The sequence below is a fragment of the Astatotilapia calliptera genome, chromosome 9 (assembly GCF_900246225.1).
Source record: "Astatotilapia calliptera chromosome 9, fAstCal1.2, whole genome shotgun sequence".
Lineage (NCBI taxonomy): Eukaryota > Metazoa > Chordata > Actinopteri > Cichliformes > Cichlidae > Astatotilapia > Astatotilapia calliptera.
Genome location: NC_039310.1, coordinates 24,882,624 through 24,901,518, shown reverse-complemented (window position 1 = coordinate 24,901,518; position 18,895 = coordinate 24,882,624). Strand labels below are relative to the sequence as shown.

General features: G+C 40.0%; 1 protein-coding gene across 6 annotated transcripts in view; it reads right to left on the bottom strand.

Annotated features, from left to right (window-relative positions):
• LOC113029320 (dipeptidyl aminopeptidase-like protein 6) overlaps window positions 1–18,895 on the bottom strand; it is a 261,437-nt gene that overhangs the window by 29,420 nt on the left and 213,122 nt on the right. For all 6 annotated transcript variants that reach the window (XM_026180141.1, XM_026180142.1, XM_026180143.1 and 3 more), the window contains 4 exons: window positions 7,649–7,743; window positions 7,136–7,210; window positions 5,015–5,067; window positions 2,783–2,864 (listed from right to left, as the gene is read on the bottom strand). In XM_026180141.1, the coding sequence (XP_026035926.1) occupies window positions 2,783–2,864; window positions 5,015–5,067; window positions 7,136–7,210; window positions 7,649–7,743 (305 nt within the window). The remainder of the gene's footprint in view (window positions 1–2,782; window positions 2,865–5,014; window positions 5,068–7,135; window positions 7,211–7,648; window positions 7,744–18,895) is intronic.

Here is an 18,895-nt window from a genome sequence, read left to right as displayed (position 1 = left end):
CAGCCATTTCAAACGCAGCAACATTGGAACTTCACTGCACTATGATCACAATTATGTTCATGCCACCGTTGTCAATCAGTTTTCCGTAATGCGACTGTAGCGTATTGTCAAGGTCAAAGTCAAATGTGTTTATAAAGCACATTTAAAAACACAGAGTTGAGCATAGTGCTGTATAATAAAAATATACAGCTCACAGAAAATCAACACTAAAATGCAGAAATGCTGTGGACAGCGTACATCAAAATATGACAATATAAAATAAATACAAAACAAAATAAAATAAAACAAGAATGTCACACCGGGGCCAAATAGCAAGGAGAATGTATGAGTTTAAATGTGTGTGCAGATATGTAGATTATTCCATAGATCCGGTGCTGTTGCTGCAAAGCTTGATCGCGTCTCTTTTTTAATTATGTTTTAGGCTTGTGTAAGAGCAGCTGTTTACAGGTGTGAATGTGAAAGAGCTCAGACAGATAGAAACGAGCTAATGTAACACACCCAAATCTGCGTGAATATTTGTGGACCACATGTTAAAGAGTATAAAAGCAAACTCCTCAACCTGCTTTTGTTGCAGAGAAAACACAACGACCCTTATTTATCCACTTACACTGACTTTTTAGCCTAACAAATTGCTAAACATGTGTCTGGACAGCTGTGTTTTTGCACGGGCATGTATGTGAGCAGTTTCTATGGGAACGTAAAGGAGATTTAATCATGTGCATAAGGGATTTGGGAAAAGGATAACAGGTGTGTTGATTTACGTATATTAGGAGTGCAGATATCACAACACATGCCTTGGCTCGAAGTCTGTGCCAGCTTGTTTCAGTTGATGGACGTCTCTCGCAACCGCAACCTCCTTGACAAGAGGGCACCTGAACCTTCAGGAATACCAGCTGCTCAGTTTCATGCTAACAAAACTCAGCAGCTGAAAGTAATACAGCTTCATGACTAATGGTGGGAAACTTGAGGCTATATCAATCTAGCAAGAGCGTTAATTAATCCAGTGACGAGATAACAGGTAATTAATAGCATTGTGCTGCAGGATGTAATCACACAGTCTGACTGCCCTGCAAACCAACACACTGAATTTCATTAATACCCTGACAAGTCTGATTGTGTGAGGAAGGAAGGTGTATGTGTGTGGGGGGATGCTTCATCGCAGAACAGTTGCAAAGGACCATTGCTTCTTGTGATTCAAACAGCAGTGTTTAATTTCAAATGTGTTTACTGGGAAATATCAGCGACTCATCGGGATGATTCAAACCCTGAGGGACAAAACTGTTTGTTTTCAAGGATTATAACTTACACCATATCAACAACTGGAGGAAAATGGGGCATTTGAAAGATAAAGATTAGCTGTGCCCCAATTCTAGGACCATGCTCGTGGAGCAGTAATTGTCATACCTCACCAATGAGACCAAACCGATTCAGAATACAGGCCTTACTTGGACCAAATTTAAGGGTAATAAAGGTCATGACACCTTAATTATGGTGTAATAAGGTTTCATCAATTACTGCACTACTAATGCACTACTATTCATCCATAGTTCATCTCATGGTGTGATAGTGCAGCACAGATAGAGAGCATTTCTCTTCATCTGCAGGTCCTCTGTTGTATCCTTTGTAGCAGACTCAACCTTCCTAACTTTGACAAATACAGCTGGTGTAAAGAAATATAACGGCCTCCTGACTAATGGTAAAAAAAACAAGCTCAAAAATGAGAATTACCAACATAAAACAGCACCTAAAAGTTTTCATTTCTCCAGTGCAGCCCTCAAGCCTGTGCTGGCACCTAAACTGGCACTCAGTCATCAAACTTTGAGAACTCCCTGGGCTAGAGGCTAATACAAGCCACACCAAATACTATTTTCATTTCCGTGGCAGCTCTCTGCTATTGTGTTTGGTTTGTTGATTTGTCTTCTGGGCACAGAAATGCTGCGCTTATTTAACGCTGTTTCCACAGAGTTTAATTTTGACCACGCACACTACAATGCAAATCCAGCATTTTTAACATTCAAACATTGTTTGGGGTAGGGCTGTGCAATATGACCAAAATCTCATATCCCGATATAAAACATCTAGATAACGATATAAATCACAAAAATGTAACATTTTCTGTAAAGTCTGTGAATCTTGGGTAGGTGAAGTGTTTCCAGCTGGGCGTCGTGTACCTGGAGTCCAGTGTTTTAACCGATGCATGAAACGACACATTTTTAGACATAGGTTGTAACGGCCACCGTTTTCTTTGTGAGCATTTATTACACAGCGTGCCACTCTGCATTCGCTAATTTATCTAAGCTAATATTTGCCATATGCTTGTTATTTAAAAAATAATGATCTGCCAGTGTTGGGTTTGCAGCTCGCTGCACTCAGGTGGCCACAACAATTGATTAAAGCAGGTTTAAACCAAGGGCACAAAAAGAAGCCAGAATTCCACTCACTCACTGTAACTCCTCCCATTGGGTTGTGAAATATATAGGTCCCTCTGGCTGAAGCACCTTCAAATATAATTAATTCTATCACCTATTAAAATTAAAAACAGGCAGCGAAGGACACAGGTTGTGAAAACTTAACTTATATTTCCGTCTGTGTGCTGCAAAGTTGGGTTTTCTGCACTTTTTTTACACCAAGGGCAAGTTTCTAAACCTCTCAGATGGATCTTTCCAGATTTTTTTTATTTATGTTTAGTTTTTTTCCTTTTTTTTTTTTTTTTACTGAAACTGAATGAAAAATTAATTAGTTTGAAAGCAGATATGAAAGAGGGGATTCATGCAGCTCGTACCAGTTGCTGATCCTGGGGTCCCCAGCCTGCATACTGAAGCTGAGCGTTTCGCACCTCTGGAGGGTTCAGGTTCCACGTTTCCCTGGGGCGCACAGACAGGTGAAAAAACCCCCACTATCAGACAAACGTGAAGGCACATAAACACAATGACTGTCTGCTCCCAGTGATCCGGCGGCAGAGGAACAAGTGTACAACATCTGAGAACAAAGCTTTAAGTGTATCCATAAATACCCCCACTCTATAACAGTGTCACCTCTCCTTATTGGGAAAAGTGCTGCACAGTGCAGGCTGCAGAATTAGAGGTGCCACTGCCTCTGTGTCTTTGTCTGGAGCGCAGAATGAATGAGGACACCAGCGCAGGTGTTTTTTGACGCAGCACCACTGGGTGGCAGCATTTAAATAGGTTTAAGCAGGAGAGCTGCTGACAGTGCTGTCATACTGTGACCTGGTGTGGAAGTAATTCAAAAGGGAAATAAGTAAGGTGGATAGTCACAGCACAAAAACGCCTCTAATATGACTTGGCAGGGGAGGCTTTTTAGCTAGACTGGCAGTAGTTTTGCTCTTTTCTGTCACTGAATGGCAACAAGGTTCTAGGTTTGAACCTGCTCAGTGTACCTGCGTGGGTTTGCTCACAGTTACATTCATCAGCTGGTAAACTGATGCTTCCAAACTGGATTTCCTGTGTGTCTTGTTTTCACATCGCATTCTTCTAATGGTCTTCAATTAATTGCATTACAGGTGGATATGACAAAATAATCAAATACAGTGAACAGCCGCCTATTCGCGGTTCAGTATTCACGGATTTTACTGTGGAACGTAACTTCAAATTATTTGCGGAAAATTTGCCTATATGCTGATTTTTTTCATAGAGCACATCTAAAATATATGCTTTTTTCATTAAAATTAAAATATGCAGTTATAGCGTTTTAAGTGAAGTGGTCCCTAACCCTCGCGAATACCAGGGAGCGAATGTACCTCAAATTTTTGTACACATTTGTGCCACAATGAGCGTCAGTTCCTGTTGAGCGTACATGGTGATCTGGAAACACAGAGGGTATAGTGCTAACTATGCCCAGCCAAGAAACAACTATCCACTGGACCTGCAAAGATACAACACTGGTAGCAAGAAACAGGAACCCAAAAACTTAGGGCATGCCAACCGCATCCAAACTGCCGACGTTTCATTTTTAATGGGTAAAAAAAGCAGTGATGAGCAGGTTTGTAGCTCTGTAACCTTGAATTCTGCGTGCACCTGTTTCTCCAGCAGAATCACTGTGAAAATTGCTGTGAAGTGCACTTTGGGATGGTTTTCACCAACTTTGCTGTCGGCTTTGAATTAATACTTAAACAGCAGCAGAAAGATCTTGTGCGTGGTCTCATTAGGATAGAGATTTGTGTCAGTCTGTGAAACTGTAGCCTGAGGTTTATACTGTTAACTGGTAATTACGTGACAATGCATCAGAGGCCATGTTGCAGAATAATGCAAAAGAAATGTAAAGAGTGGTACAAGAAGATACTTTCTTTTGGCAGCGACTAAGTAACATGATGAAATATGTTTTAGAACAGCAAACAGTACGATTGTGATCCTACCTAAGTAAATGTTAAGAAATAAGGTTTAATTGGTTTTCCTCTGTCACGTTTCTAGTTATAATAAAAAGCAGAGAACACACAGAAACATGAACACGGCAGGTTTTTCATTGTTACGTGCTCCTTTCTTTAGCTGTTTTTAACAGCTTAACGTTGAAGGACGAGAGATCTTCAAGATCTCTTGACATTGCAGAAAAAGGCTCATTTTCAAAACAAGGCAGTGCTATTAGTGTAACTTTCTTCTGTGAACTGTAGTTCATTTTGACAGGTGTGTGCTGAATCTAATCCTTGCTCTGGTAATTTACCTTCTGTTTTTGAGCGCTTCTTAAGTCGAGGTCTGTCGTCAAAGGGCTAACTCAGGACAGGGTGAATGAGGATAAACATCTGCCTATGTTGTGGCTGCGGCTGACTACAGCTGCGATTTGAGGCTGCGGATTATCTGATAGCACCGTTTCGCTTCGCAGACTGCACAAGTGCAGGTTTGGAAGTAAACAGTGTGGTTGATGTCAGAGGTGCTTTGTGGGAGGTAGTTGGCAAAACAGGTGTAAATGAGTTTCTTTCACATTTTCACAGGCAGAAAGGTCAGGTGAGATAATATGAGAAAAACAATTTTAATGGAGTGACTCAGCCCTGATGTGTACTTACGGTGTTTCCAGACTGCAGATGATGTAGAAGGCCGTGTAGGAATACTGGTACACCTGGAATGAGATGTAGGATATTTAACCTTGACATTTTAATTCTTGCCAATTCTTTGTTCTCATAGCAGAATCAATTAAGACATCATAATTGCCCTGTTTACTTATATTAGGTACAACAGTATCTTCTTTGAAAGTAAAGAAAACAAAAACTGCATTAGGACTGATGATAATTAATCCTTTGAACTTCAAAATGAAAAGAATCCTTGTTAAGCAGGTAATTTTGAGGAAATACTGTGAAGTGCTGCCATAAAATCTCAAGTTTCCTTCTAAATTAAAAAAGAAGAAGAAGAAAAAGAAGAATGGCCTCATCCCAAAGCCACAATGCTCCATATCAATATGACAGTATTTTATTCATATCAGTACCAAAGGCTGACAGTAACCCACCATCCCCTGGAAATTCAAGGGTTTAATGTCTTATCTTGCTGCAGTGATGTTGTGTACTCAACACTGGGTCAATACACTGTGACACCTCAGTAAGGCTGCAATTCAGTCACACATTTCTGGCCGCATCCAGCGGCATCTCTGATACTCGGTGCAGTTTGAGGAGGGGGAAAAAAAACAGACAAAGGATTCTTCAGACTGCTGTGAAGTCAGAATAGTCAATATGGAGCCCAATTTACCATTCTGTTGTTGCAATAGACTTATTTCTCTACGTGCGTGCTGTCAGAAAACAGTACATGTGTGACATTGTGCACCTCTGGGCCACTTCCAGCACTGTTGCTATTTTTAGATTGCTGGCTGGAAGTCCCATTCTGACCACTCGCGCTCAGAGTTTGGGATTTCACCATGGAGCTCAAATTTGCCCAGAGCGAGAACATTAACTTCTGTGTCGAATTGGCCTGACTTTCATGTCGAAGATCATTGCTGGTAATGAGAGCTGTGTACCAAGACACCAAGCAGGAGTTTCAAGTCAAAAAGTCCTCACTGTCCAAAGCCTGAAGGCAGTGCATGAGATCAGGAGTGGAACCAGGAGCAAGGTTGTTACTTGAATTTGTCCCCCAAGGTCTGACTGTCAGTGTAAAGCGCTACTGTAAAGCCCCGAGGCACTGGAGGGTGGACATTTGGTCCAAACGACCTGACCTGTGACTTCCAGGGAGTGATCAAAAAATAGCAGCTGCACTAGAAATGGTGAAAAGGACCACAACGACATAACCCTGAAGGATAGATCGATTTAATTTAAACCAGCTGATTTTGGATTTAATCGGCAGATCAAACCACACTTATGTCGACCAGATTAACGACGGCTATGGCGTGTCTTTGAAATCCTAACCTTTTACTTTTTAAATGACAGTTTTTGTTACAGTAGGCACTCAACAGTCAGACATTATGTATCCAGGAACATCACCCAGTAGAGACACATCTTCAGGAAGAGCGTTTGTCCATGTTTTATAATACAAGTGGGGTATTTAATAAAAACATGAACCATACCGCATCTCATAGTGCATGAATGTGTGCCGACTGTGCTACGATGAGCATATAGCAGGAATGACTGTCATCTATCAAGGTGATGGTGGTCTAGTTGAATAATAAATGCAAACACGTACATTCCACCACACTCGAGTGTGCTGTAATATCTTCAATTCATCTCAGGCAATAACACAAGGTTATACAGTGTTTCTGCCAGCATCCTCCATAAACTAACAACAGGAACCAGTTCTCTCTACAGTGACTAAGTGGTGACGCAGTAGTAAACAGGCAACTATCATCTAACTAAATGGATCAATATATTTGATCCACCTGTATCAGGAGCTAAAATGCTTTGATGCATATGATGGTGCTGCTGTTGATCTCATCTCCCTGTCCGCGAGGCCGTGTAGCATCGAGGGGTTTGTTTGTGCCTCCCTCAGTACAGTTCTGCTTGGCTTAGCTAGCCCCCGCCACCCTCGCTGACAGGCAGCGACGTGCGACAGGCCTTCACACCCCGCCATGATTACTTTCTCCTCCCTCCACCCCCCCCACTGCCTATGCTTCATTGCAGGCCTACACCCCACCCCTCAGCAGCGGTGGCTGACATATTTGGCTGTCAGGTTGCTAATTCAAAAAACAAGCAAACAAATGAGATGCTCACCGGTGCAACATTGTAGGCCAGCAGCACATGCTTCAGGTCAGGAGAGACCTCATACTTGCTGGCTTTGTACATTTCCTAGGAATCAAAAGAAGGATGTTAGAAGAAGAAAAAAAATGCATACAATAAAAAGAAGAGACCTCCGATCACGCATGGCAGTTTTTCATTAAACTGGTCCTTAACTGACTGCGTTTGACAGATTGCTTGGTTCCTAAAGCAAATGGGAGCTGCATTAGTCTTTGCACTAGGGCTTGGTGATTTGATGGCAGACATAATGTTGCGTGTTGTCACCCAAGCTGCTGTGACACTGATGCTACATCTCCATTTTGACATTTCACCAAGTGTTAAATATGCAGCTCACATTTCACTCTGAAAATGGATCATTTGTGGGGAAAAAAGACACAAAAAAGCTTTAGGTTCTTTGATTTGTTGACACTATTGGAAATGTTTGAATCGAACTCATAGGCAATCATGCTCAGCCCTTCAGTGCTTTGATTGTAAGACGAAAAGACTTACAAATTTCTTGTTATGCACTAAGATGGTTTGCTCGTTGGTGTCGACGTTGAACTTGACGACGTCGCCGTCCTGATTGCGGTACAGCAGCTCATTACCTGGATGATGAGACAGAAGACAGGAAGAAAAAAGTTAGACATTGGTAAGAAATTAAGAAAATTGCAGACATATTGATAAAGCCAGAAACTATATTCTGTCACCAGTTCTGCAAATTAAAAGTGTGGGTTCAAAAAAATATTTCCCTTCTAAAAATTAAGTAAAAGCAGACATGATAGTCAGCAGCCTTCATTTTTTTGTGTTAATGGAGTTGTTACCTGTCAGGGACACTGACAACATAATTAAACTTCAGAGGATGCTTCCACTTATTAGATTTTTAATATCAAAGGGATATTGAATTAGACTTGTTTGAGTTCCATCAGCAGCCAAAAATAAATTCGTTTTTTGTAATCAACCAGTATAACAATTATTAACAGGTCACTTAATGGCACGAATGCTTAGTGGTGCAATCAAAAATAAAAGCAAAGCAAAGCAGAGCAAAGATGTGCAGCAAAAGCAGAGAGAGCAGGGCTGCCCAATTGTCTGTGTCATGACTGTGATCGCAATTCTGATGCCAACAATTTGTCAGACTGTGCCTTGTTATGTTTTTCTGCTATATGTGGCCAAATGAAGAGCTCCGTCCTCAATAATAAACTGTCTGGCATCAGGCCTTTGTTTCGCAATGTGATTGTTACAGGATTAAAATCCAGTGTGAATGTATGCATTTTATTGAAGAATGCAAGCTGCCTTATTTTTAACTTTCACAAACCACCAACTACTTGCATTTTAACATTAGTTCATTTGAAACAAGACTTAAAATGTCTATTTGGTACAGTTTCAGTCATTACAGTGTGATAAAACATTCTTAGTGACAAGTACTAAAGAGCAGCTTTTATTTCTTTACCTCACCTTATTTACCGCTAAACTTTGGTCAGATTTAATTAACACAGCATCAGATTTTAATTCAAATATTGCTCAGTCCTGATTGGTGCTTTCCCCAGTGTAGACACGCCCACTGTATGTATTATAGTATGAATCAGAACTTTTTACTTTTTAAAAATATTTTTTAGACCTTTTTTATCTAGAATTTTCAAATGTATTATTGAAATAAGTTTACACTTAAAATTACATTTTTTTTCCATTTGAAGTTGATCTTAAATTGTTTAAACTGCTCCCACTGGCACAGATTATAAACAACAACAAAATAAACTATCACAGCTATGCAGATGACACACAAATATATATCACAATGTCACCAGGAGACCGAGGCCCTGTACAGGCTCTTGGTAAATGCATTGAGGAAATCAATGACTGGTTGTGCCACAATTTTCTCCAGCTAAACAAAAACAAAACTGAGGTAATAGTCTTTGGCGCCAAAGAAAAACGATTACAGGTCACCAGAGAACTTCAATCTATACATCTAAAAACCACAAACCAGGCGAGAAATTTGGGTGTAGTGATGGATGCAGACCTAAACTTAGAAAAACACATTAAGACAATAACAAAGTCAGCTTACTATCACCTCAAGAATATTTCAAGGATAAAAGATCTGATGTCTCAACAGGACCTGGAAAAACTAGTCCATGCATTCATCTTTAGTAGGCTTGATTACTGTAACAGCATCTTTACAGGTCTACCTAAAAAATCAGTCAGACAACTACAGCTCATTCAGAACTCTGCTGCTCGAGTCCTCACTAAGACCAAAAAAGTGGACCACATCAGTCCAGCTCTGAGGTCCTTACACTGGCTGCCTGTCCGTCAGAGGATAGACTTTAAAGTTCTGATGCTGGCCTATAAAGCTCTGAATGGTTTAGGACCAAAATACATCAGTGACCTCCTGACCCAGTATGAACCATCCAGATCCCTCAGGTCATCTGGATCCGGTCTTTTATCAGTTCCCAGAGTCAGAACCAGACACGGAGAAGCTGCATTCAGCTTTTATGCTCCTTATATCTGGAACAAACTCCCAGAAAGCCTCAGATCAGCTGAAACACTCAGTTTATTTAAATCCAGGTTGAAGACTCACCTGTTCTCAGCTGCATTTGAATAAAGCACCAAATCCACACTTTTAAGCTTAAATTTCAAAACTTACATTTAACTACTGATTTTATCTACTGTTCTGATTTTATCTGTTTTGATTTTATATACTGTTTTGTTTGTTTGTTTGTTTGTTAATTAGTTAGTTAGTTTATTTGCTTGTTTTAATCAATTTTAAATCATGCTTTTTATTTGTTCTTGTTTCTAATGTCTCTGTAAAGCACTTTGAATCACTTTGTTGTTGAATTGTGCTATACAAATAAACTTGCCTTGCCTTGCCTTACTATTTCTTCCATTCATGTAGCTACTAATCAATTTAACAGATATTCACCAATATTAAACTTTTTCTCCATTATGCATGCTTAACAATTCAACTTAATAATTCATGGTGTTAACAATTTCAGCTGCTAATTAATACTTCACCTTGATTTTTTTTTAATTCTTAATTTTAGGCGGCCAGGGAAGGATACGTTTAATACAGCTACTGCCCCCTTTCACCTTCAGTCTATCTCCGCTCCCCTGTCTTATTGGTTTAGTGATCCATAGGCACATGAGCAACCACGCCATTTGGTGAGGTAATTAGAACCCAGAGATTGTTATGCAGAGTGCTTTCTATCTGCTAGCATATCTAATTGTCCATTAGAGGTGACAAAATTACCATCACAATGGCTTTAATTCAGAACGTGCTTGGGAGAGCGGTTTCAGACATTTTTAGAAAGGCATAGCCGAACGCCCCCTCAACAGCTTTTGTCTCCTTGTTAAAAACCATTGGCATACTAACAAGGGTAGAAATGGACCCCTTCATGGAAATCATGGTGATAAATAAAAAGATGCTGATTTTCCCTCCCCATCATGAGTCATTATTTTAGTTTGACTTTGTTTGACATCTTTTTAAAGGTCTACTTTTGTATATGAAATGCTAATTGCCGAATATCGCGGCTTGAATGAGTAAAAAAGGCAAAATGGTTATTAAATCAGATGCCAAGGAGATTGACAGGACTTTATTTTGCTTTGTGACACACTTTGTTTTCACAGTTGGGCTTCGGCTTAAATTCAGAGACCCGCATCTCTTTAAGGCACCTTTTTCATCTTTATTTCTCACCAAACTACTGATCTCCGTTAACCACATGCCTCGAGACACTTCACAGATACCACAGATCTCTCAAATCCTTCCCATCACCACCCTTATATAAGCCCTCCTGCTGAGTTCATCATTTTAGACCTTATCATCACTCCTTCACCTCTCCTGCTCTTTGTTTTGTGCTCTTTCAAAGACACAAAGCCATCTATTCTTTCACAGGACCCTAGGCATTATGTCTTCCCTTCAATCTACCTCTTTCTAGCTCTCTCTCTTCCCCTGACGTTCTCCCTCTTACTTTCCTCTCTGCCTTGACTTGCTGTGCATTAGCCCAGAGCGCTGTTTTCTCCTCTGATCTATACCTTTCCATGGCAGTATGTCTTATTAAAACAGCCTGCTGCCCTGGGCACAGCCCTAACCCAGCCTCACTCCAGGGAGTCAGAGGGAGCGGCAAGAAGGTGGGAGAGAGGGGGGCAGAGATGCAAGGCAACATAACTTAAGTGAGGCAGACAGAAAGAAGGCCACAGATTTACATAAAGTTTGCATATGAGCTTTATGGACAATTTTTTTCGGGGCGGGGGACTCTGTCCTCCAGTCCACATCCTAATGTTTGCACAGGTTTCTGCATATTCATTTGAAAAATAAAGTAACAGCTACTAATTGAGGCTCACTGAATTGAGCAGATTAGCATTGATACAAAAAGATGAACAAAGTGATGACAAATTAAACAAATTAAAACTGAACTCAATTTGTTCAGAGTGATCAGATTATCTTGATGGAAGTGGTCCCTTCCAGGACGATCATGCCTTCATTGATGAGGTTTGATGAGTATGAAGAATGGATCGGTTCTTACACACAGCTTTTCTCCTCAATGCGCTTCATGCCACACGTCTCATACACCCATTCACAGAAGGACTTTTTTCGTTATCTGCATGCTGTCTTGCTAACTTTTACACTCCGATGAACACAGTAGCAACTCAGGGTTTAGTATCTTGCCCAACAATATTGCGGCATGCATAGTGGAGCAGCCACCAAAACCACCAACCTTCCGATTAGTAGACAACCTACTCTAAGCTGGTCCTAAGCCTTAGCCAACAACCACTGTATATTATTCAGAACTGAATAATGGCCTTTGTGGTCACTAAATCCTAATCCCACTCTTCACATATAGGAGATTTTGTACAGACAGTACTTTCCAACATCATTAAAACACTAAATGAGGGAATATCTAGTGGAATAATACTGTTCCAACCCTCCAGTAGAGTATTAGAGGCTTACAGAATCAATACCAATCAATATCAATACAATGAATTATTCTGCTGGTCCAATACCTTACTAAGGCATTTTACTAAGTCTAAGCGAACATCACTAGACCGCTCTCTCTCCTGACACCTCTTCCAATACTTCAGAAAGGTCAGTCAAACATTCTGGAAGGTGGTTAGGAGAGATAATCTCTCCAGCCTTTTCAGGTCTTTTCTGGGGCCTCCTCACAGTTGGACAGTTCCAAAGCACCAGGAAGCACCTAGATCAGATGCCAACCCAGCAAACAAAGTCATATTATCTAATAATTTATGGAAATCTAGAAAAAGATAGCCTGAACTCTCAATCTATAGACATCCATCAAAGACATCCAACCCTAACGATGCTCTGCCATTACTTTTAACAGATGAGCTTGTTATGGTTAGCTCCCTTTTCTCTCCAATAATTTGCTCTTACTATCATTTTTTCCCCAAGGCTGATGTTTGTTTCATGAGCGCATAAAACTTTGTTCAAAAATTCTACAGGTTCCTTAAATATGCCTTTGCAACCTGGTCTTTCTGTTTTTGAAGTTTTTCAGGGGTTTGCATCTTGTAGCTAATCCTCAGATGTTACAGTCATGAAGTATTGATTGTTGGCAAGGAAACATGTCCATGTAAGTCCCGGAGAGCATTCTTGAGTGGCTGTGCAGTCATTAAGCTTGCAGTATGCATGGATTTCTGCTCCTTCACAAGACCTCTGCCTCTTCATCTACCAGCTCATTTGTCATTTTTGAATTTATTTTTGCATTACTGCTTTAATTTAGTAGTAAAATGCTGTTTCCTGCCAAGCCATATTCTTTAATATTCCTACAATAGATTTTTGCTTTTTGAGACACATTATGAAAACCTTAATTTCCATGGTAGCCTATTTACTTATCAAACTGAAGTGTAAATTTCCACTCTCGTGTTTGATAAAATGGTAAATAACAAACAGCTGCTCAACAAGCACGTAGCCATTAAATTTAGGGACGTGTGTTAAGAGGGGGCGCATCTCAGGCCATTTTTCTTTTTTCTCAACGCTTGTGTTAATCTACTGAAATTAAGGCTGAAAATTGGTTGCATAATTGCGTGAGTTCTGATTAGACAGAAACATTGCTGGAGGCTCAGACAGTGAGATACAAGGTAAACAAGCCAAAGCCCTTACGTCCTCTTAAGTTGTGAGCTGGAGCAGCCAGACTTTTTTCAAAGCATTCTCCAACATGGTGCTGCTGCCTCACCTTTTGTACCTCGTAAGTTCACTAGTGTCCATAATATACTCTACAGCAAAATGGCTAAAAGATGTATCTATCCATTTGAATTTTTAGCATTTGTTGTTGCAATCCTAGTTTTTAGCACCTCACTTGGTAAGAACAGGCTCACCATCATTATCAATATGACTGATGGCCTAACCTATGCAAACAAGACTCACATTGTACCAAATTATTCATCCACCTGTCCTGACACTTCAGTAGCTTCACTGTACTCTTGGCTTCATTAAAATTCCATTCAAACTTTATGGTTCATGTGCAGAATGGCAGGTTAATTAGAATGACAAATTAGAGAAGGCTAGTTAATACTACTTCAAGGAAAATTGACTCTAGTAGTCTCTCAAAGTTAAAAGGAATCCATAATGCAAAAATTCACCTCCATTTTTAAATGTTACGGTAGCTCTGTGAGTGGTCAGGCTGTCTGAAATAATGTGACATCATACATAGACATTGCAAAAAAAAGTAACAACACTGTAACAGTTCAGTGTTAAGATTTTTTTAATACAATGCTGCTGATTTTTCTGTCTGTCTGAGATCTTTATCCGACTTGAGGTTTTTCGAGAAGACATAACACTTCATTCACTGCATTCACTGCTCTCCGGAGAGTGTTCCTGGGTGAGCAGAGTCTTTAACAAGCATGTTATCAGAAACAAAACCACAAAAGCTTTATTAATCCCAGCAGGGGGATCGTGCTGTAACAGTTGCTCAAGACTGTCGAGGCTGTAAATCACACAAGAATACAAGAAACACAATATAGTACAACAAATCCATGAAAGCACTGGAAGGCCGTGTCTTGTATTTTATAATAGGAAGGTAGAAGGTAAGAAGTCACCAAAGTTGTATAAGTAAACCAACAAAAAAGGGGAAAAAAAGACATAATTCAGTTACTGTTGTAACTACTCCTTACCCTAACCATGAAGTGGGAGCACAGATCAACTGTCCTCTCATCCTGAGCATAAAAGTAATACATATAAGGAAATAATTTATACATCACAAAAGGGAATGGAAATATATAGTACTTTAATGGCCCTAACCTTGAACAGTTCCCTCCACATAATACATCACCATGTGATTAAAAACCGCAGTAAAACGGGTAGTTTCTTTGGGCTATATTATAAGTCCTGAGGTGAGCCAGGGTTTCAGTGTTAACTTCTGGATGAAATGGAATTTTTCTTGTCAGTTCCAGGTCATTTGTCCATGCCCAAGGCTATGCATGATGACTGGTTTGATGAAAGTGACACAAGCTGCTGGGGAAAATTATAGTGTCTGTCAGTGGCTAACTAAAACGAAGTCTCCAATACAGAAATACAGCCCTAAAGCTTAGATGTGCAGTAAAATATAGGTTAATAAAAAATTCAACAGGAGTTTTAATTAAAAATCGCTCTTTATATTTCTAGTAATTTGGCTTCTTTCATCTATGGCTCTTCAAAGGGTATTCCCCATAATAGATGTGTTTATTTATCTCCACTGCTGTAAAGCAGGACAAGCAGCACCACGGAATTCAAATTCTATTTTTGACTTACTTGATAAATGAGTGCGCTACCAAATGAATGGCAGGGCAAACAAATGAGCAAAACCTCAAATATGAACTTGCTGAGAACACATGAAACCACCCACGGCTACAGCCAACCTGCTTCTGGCCAGTTTTCACAGTGGAAGTCATTTATGTTTATCAGGAATGCCAATCAGTCTCGCCTGCTGGCCTCATTACTCACCGACACTTCAGCTTCTCAATCCACAACCAGCGCTGGAAAAACCCCCCCCCAAAAAAACACATGCCAATTTATTTCTGCTTCACGCTGTTTAACATTAGGGATGAAGAGAACGTTTTTCTTTGTAATTATCTGATTTACTTGGACCTTGAGTATATCAAGGCAGTGGGGGGGACAGTAAAAAAAAAAAAAAGAAGGAATCTACAGATCAGAGAAATCAGTGCTATGTTTAAAGAACTAAACACTCAATAGACCGCTTGCATCAGGATCCCACAGACAGGACTTTTATCTTAGACAAGGCAAGTTAGTTTCAGTCAGACCCACTATAGGCAAACCAAGTTTCTTTCCCTTTTGCAGCGATTAGACCACCCTGAGTCTTCCTTTTCAAGCTGTTCCTGCAAACCACTTTGAAACCCACCCTTTTGTGCTGTAAAGTGGCTTGCAGATGCAGTAAATTGCTCAACAGCAGTTTAAATAAAACAAACTATATGAGATTTGATATTGTTTAGACAGCCAACACACATTTAATAAAAAGAGAAGTGGAGTTGAGAATTTGCAAAACATGAAGTCCTCAAAAACTCTCCCCTCACCTAACTCCATATTCCCTTCAAGATGACTCTCACAGGCTTATAAAAGTGTTTTCAGGGTGCCTCCATCAACTTAGACCTTATTGCTTTTTGTTGCCTATCAACTCAATTTGAAATGAATCCTTGAGTACTATTATTGATTTACCTCACAGCCAATAAAGTGACAGTCATTTCATCAGTTCCAGCTGCTCATGTACACCTCATAAACCCACGGCCTCTGTTGCTGTTTGATTTGCACGGCTTCAATGTGCTTTAGCGTTTCCTTCAATGTGTGTGTTATAGTGCAGCACTACTGTGTTTCTTTGTGCTTGCAAACAAATTACTGAACTTGGATAGAAAATAAAAAAACAAGCATATGCTCATAACAATTAAAATCATTCGGGAGGGGGGGGGGGGGGGGGGGGGGGATTCTAAACAAAGTATTAATGACACACAACATAGCAATGATCAGCCGGTCTTGTTTAAAAAGATATTACAGTGAGTTACCTCACTGTTCAAATAAACACTTATTCATTATTCACAAAGTAAATCATAGAACCGTTTGAATCCGAATGTTGACAAGTACATAATAATTGCATGTGGATTCATTAGAAAAAAAATGCTCCAAGCATAAATAACTGCGTTTGAACACAATTATCCGACAGGCTTCTAGCTGCTGGGGGATGCTCAAAGTGTTTTATCAATGTAATACAAACACAGCTAAGCTAGAATCCTCAATGATATGGCAGATATGAAGCTGCTGATTTAAATAATTATAATTGTACACCGTGTGCAGTAAGTGTTATAAGGATTATTGTATTCTGTATAAGGTTGTCTATTCAAACTACATACACAATGATTAAGCATATGTAACTGTAAAATCATGAGAATACCATAAACAAAGTCTATATAAAGTAATTAGTCTTAGTTGTAGCTGCTGAAAAGAGTAGAAAAATATTCTGACGTGTTATTTAATGCTGACGTTCTTGTGTACTTCTGCTAATTAACATCAATTCTGTCTTCTGCAACAAGAAGAAGACAGCACAACTGGTGTTTTTCAAGCACATTTGCTCATTATTATTATGCAGCAATGTGGTGCTGAGGGATTAGACTGTTAAAAGTATTTTTAAAAATTAAGAACGGCTGTAAAAACAAAAAGAAACAGCATGTGAAAGCAGCTTAACCAAGTCAGACAGCTGGAAACATCAAAAAGGCAAAAAGACAAAATTTGATTGAGTTAGCTGAATCAGGTAACTAGCTGATCAAGCTATCTTCAGAAGTCTGTTAATACACACACACACACACACACACACACACACACACACACACACACACACATATATATCTATATACATACATACTGTATATACATATATATACATATACACACACACACACACATATACATACATATATATATATATATATATATATAAAAACACCCAGCACGCCCCTGCGGGCGGTTTATCCTTCAAGCTCGGGTCCTCTACCAGAGGCCCGGGAGCTTGAGGGTCCTGCGCAGTATCTTAGCTGTTCCCAGGACTGCGCTCTTCTGGACAGAGATCTCCGATGTTGTTCCCGGGATCTGCTGGAGCCACTCGCCTAGCTTGGGAGTCACCGCACCTAGTGCTCCGATTACCACGGGGACCACTGTTACCTTCACCCTCCACATCCTCTCGAGCTCTTCTCTGAGCCCTTGGTATTTCTCCAGCTTCTCGTGTTCCTTCTTCCTGATGTTGCTGTCATTCGGAACCGCTACATCGATCAATACGGCCGTCTTCTTCTGTTTGTCTACCACCACTATGTCCGGTTGGTTAGCCACCACCATTTTGTCCGTCTGTGTCTGGAAGTCCCACAGGATCTTAGCTCGGTCATTCTCCACCACCCTTGGGGGCATCTCCCATTTTGACCTCGGGACTTCCAGGTTATACTCGGCACAGATGTTCCTGTACACTATGCCGGCCACTTGGTTATGGCGTTCCATGTATGCCTTGCCTGCTAGCATCTTGCACCCTGCTGTTATGTGCTGGATTGTCTCTGGGGCATCTTTACACAGCCTGCACCTGGGGTCTTGCCTGGTGTGATAGACCCCAGCCTCTATGGATCTTGTGCTCAGAGCTTGTTCTTGTGCTGCCATGATTAGTGCCTCTGTGCTGTCTTTCAGTCCAGCTTTGTATTTTTATATATATATATATATATATATATATATATATATATATATATATATATATATACATACATACATACATACATACATACATATGTATATATGTATGTATGTATATATCAAAAAGTTGTTTTCATAATGATTCTATTAAATTAATACTGTAACATAATACTTGACTTTTGTGACAGAAAACAATTTCTATTTCTCCATGTACAAAAACACTTTGGTTAAACGTGGTGGTTCAAACTTGCTGCCGACTCTCTGGCAAACACTGTTTGCTAGGGAAAAATGTGTATTCCCTGACTGGTTGCTAGAGGTTGCTGGTAGTAATTAGGTGAAACTTATTGCAAAAACTGAATGGTGCTGCAGTGACAAACTTCCTTGTGCTTTAGTCTCCTACAGCTCACAGTAGGTTTCCATAGACTGTGCAAACACTTGCCAGCTACTCACCAAGCAGTAGTGAAACAGTGACACACTTCTAATCTCAGATTTTGATGTTTGTCAAGTTTGTCTACCCCTTAGGGAGTAATTGGCAAATGTTTGCAGACAAGCTGGCTTCTTCCTTTAAACAATAGTGAATAGCAACCAAAGCAATCACAAGGAGGCTTCTGGAGAAGCGCCATCTTAGTGACCAATTTCACCTACTGACTGCCAGCACTCTCTAAAACCAGTACTTTCCAACTGATTGGAAAATAAACATTTTTCACTAGCACCCAGTGCTTGTCATAGGGTCAACAATCCACAAGGTTCCACAGCCACGTGGAAAGTTTAAACCTGCAGACAGAGCATTTCAAAACACTGTAGTCCTTGTCAGTTTAAGACCTTGCCTCTTCCCCTGAGGCTGGATTCTGGCTGATAAAAATTGCAGTACTAAGATTTGACCTCAGTAAAACAGAATTTTAAAACTAAAGCCAAGGGCTGTTGAGTGCAAATGAATCCCTTTTTAAAAGATTTGATCACTGGTTTATATGAGAATTTTTACATCACAGGCTCTTTTCTCTGCTTTATTTTTTAAAAGCAAGTAAGACAAAACTGTATTCAAAGGAGAATCATAGAAACATGCATCTGTGCAACTTATTTTTAGGATGATTCCTAAGTTGCACAAACCA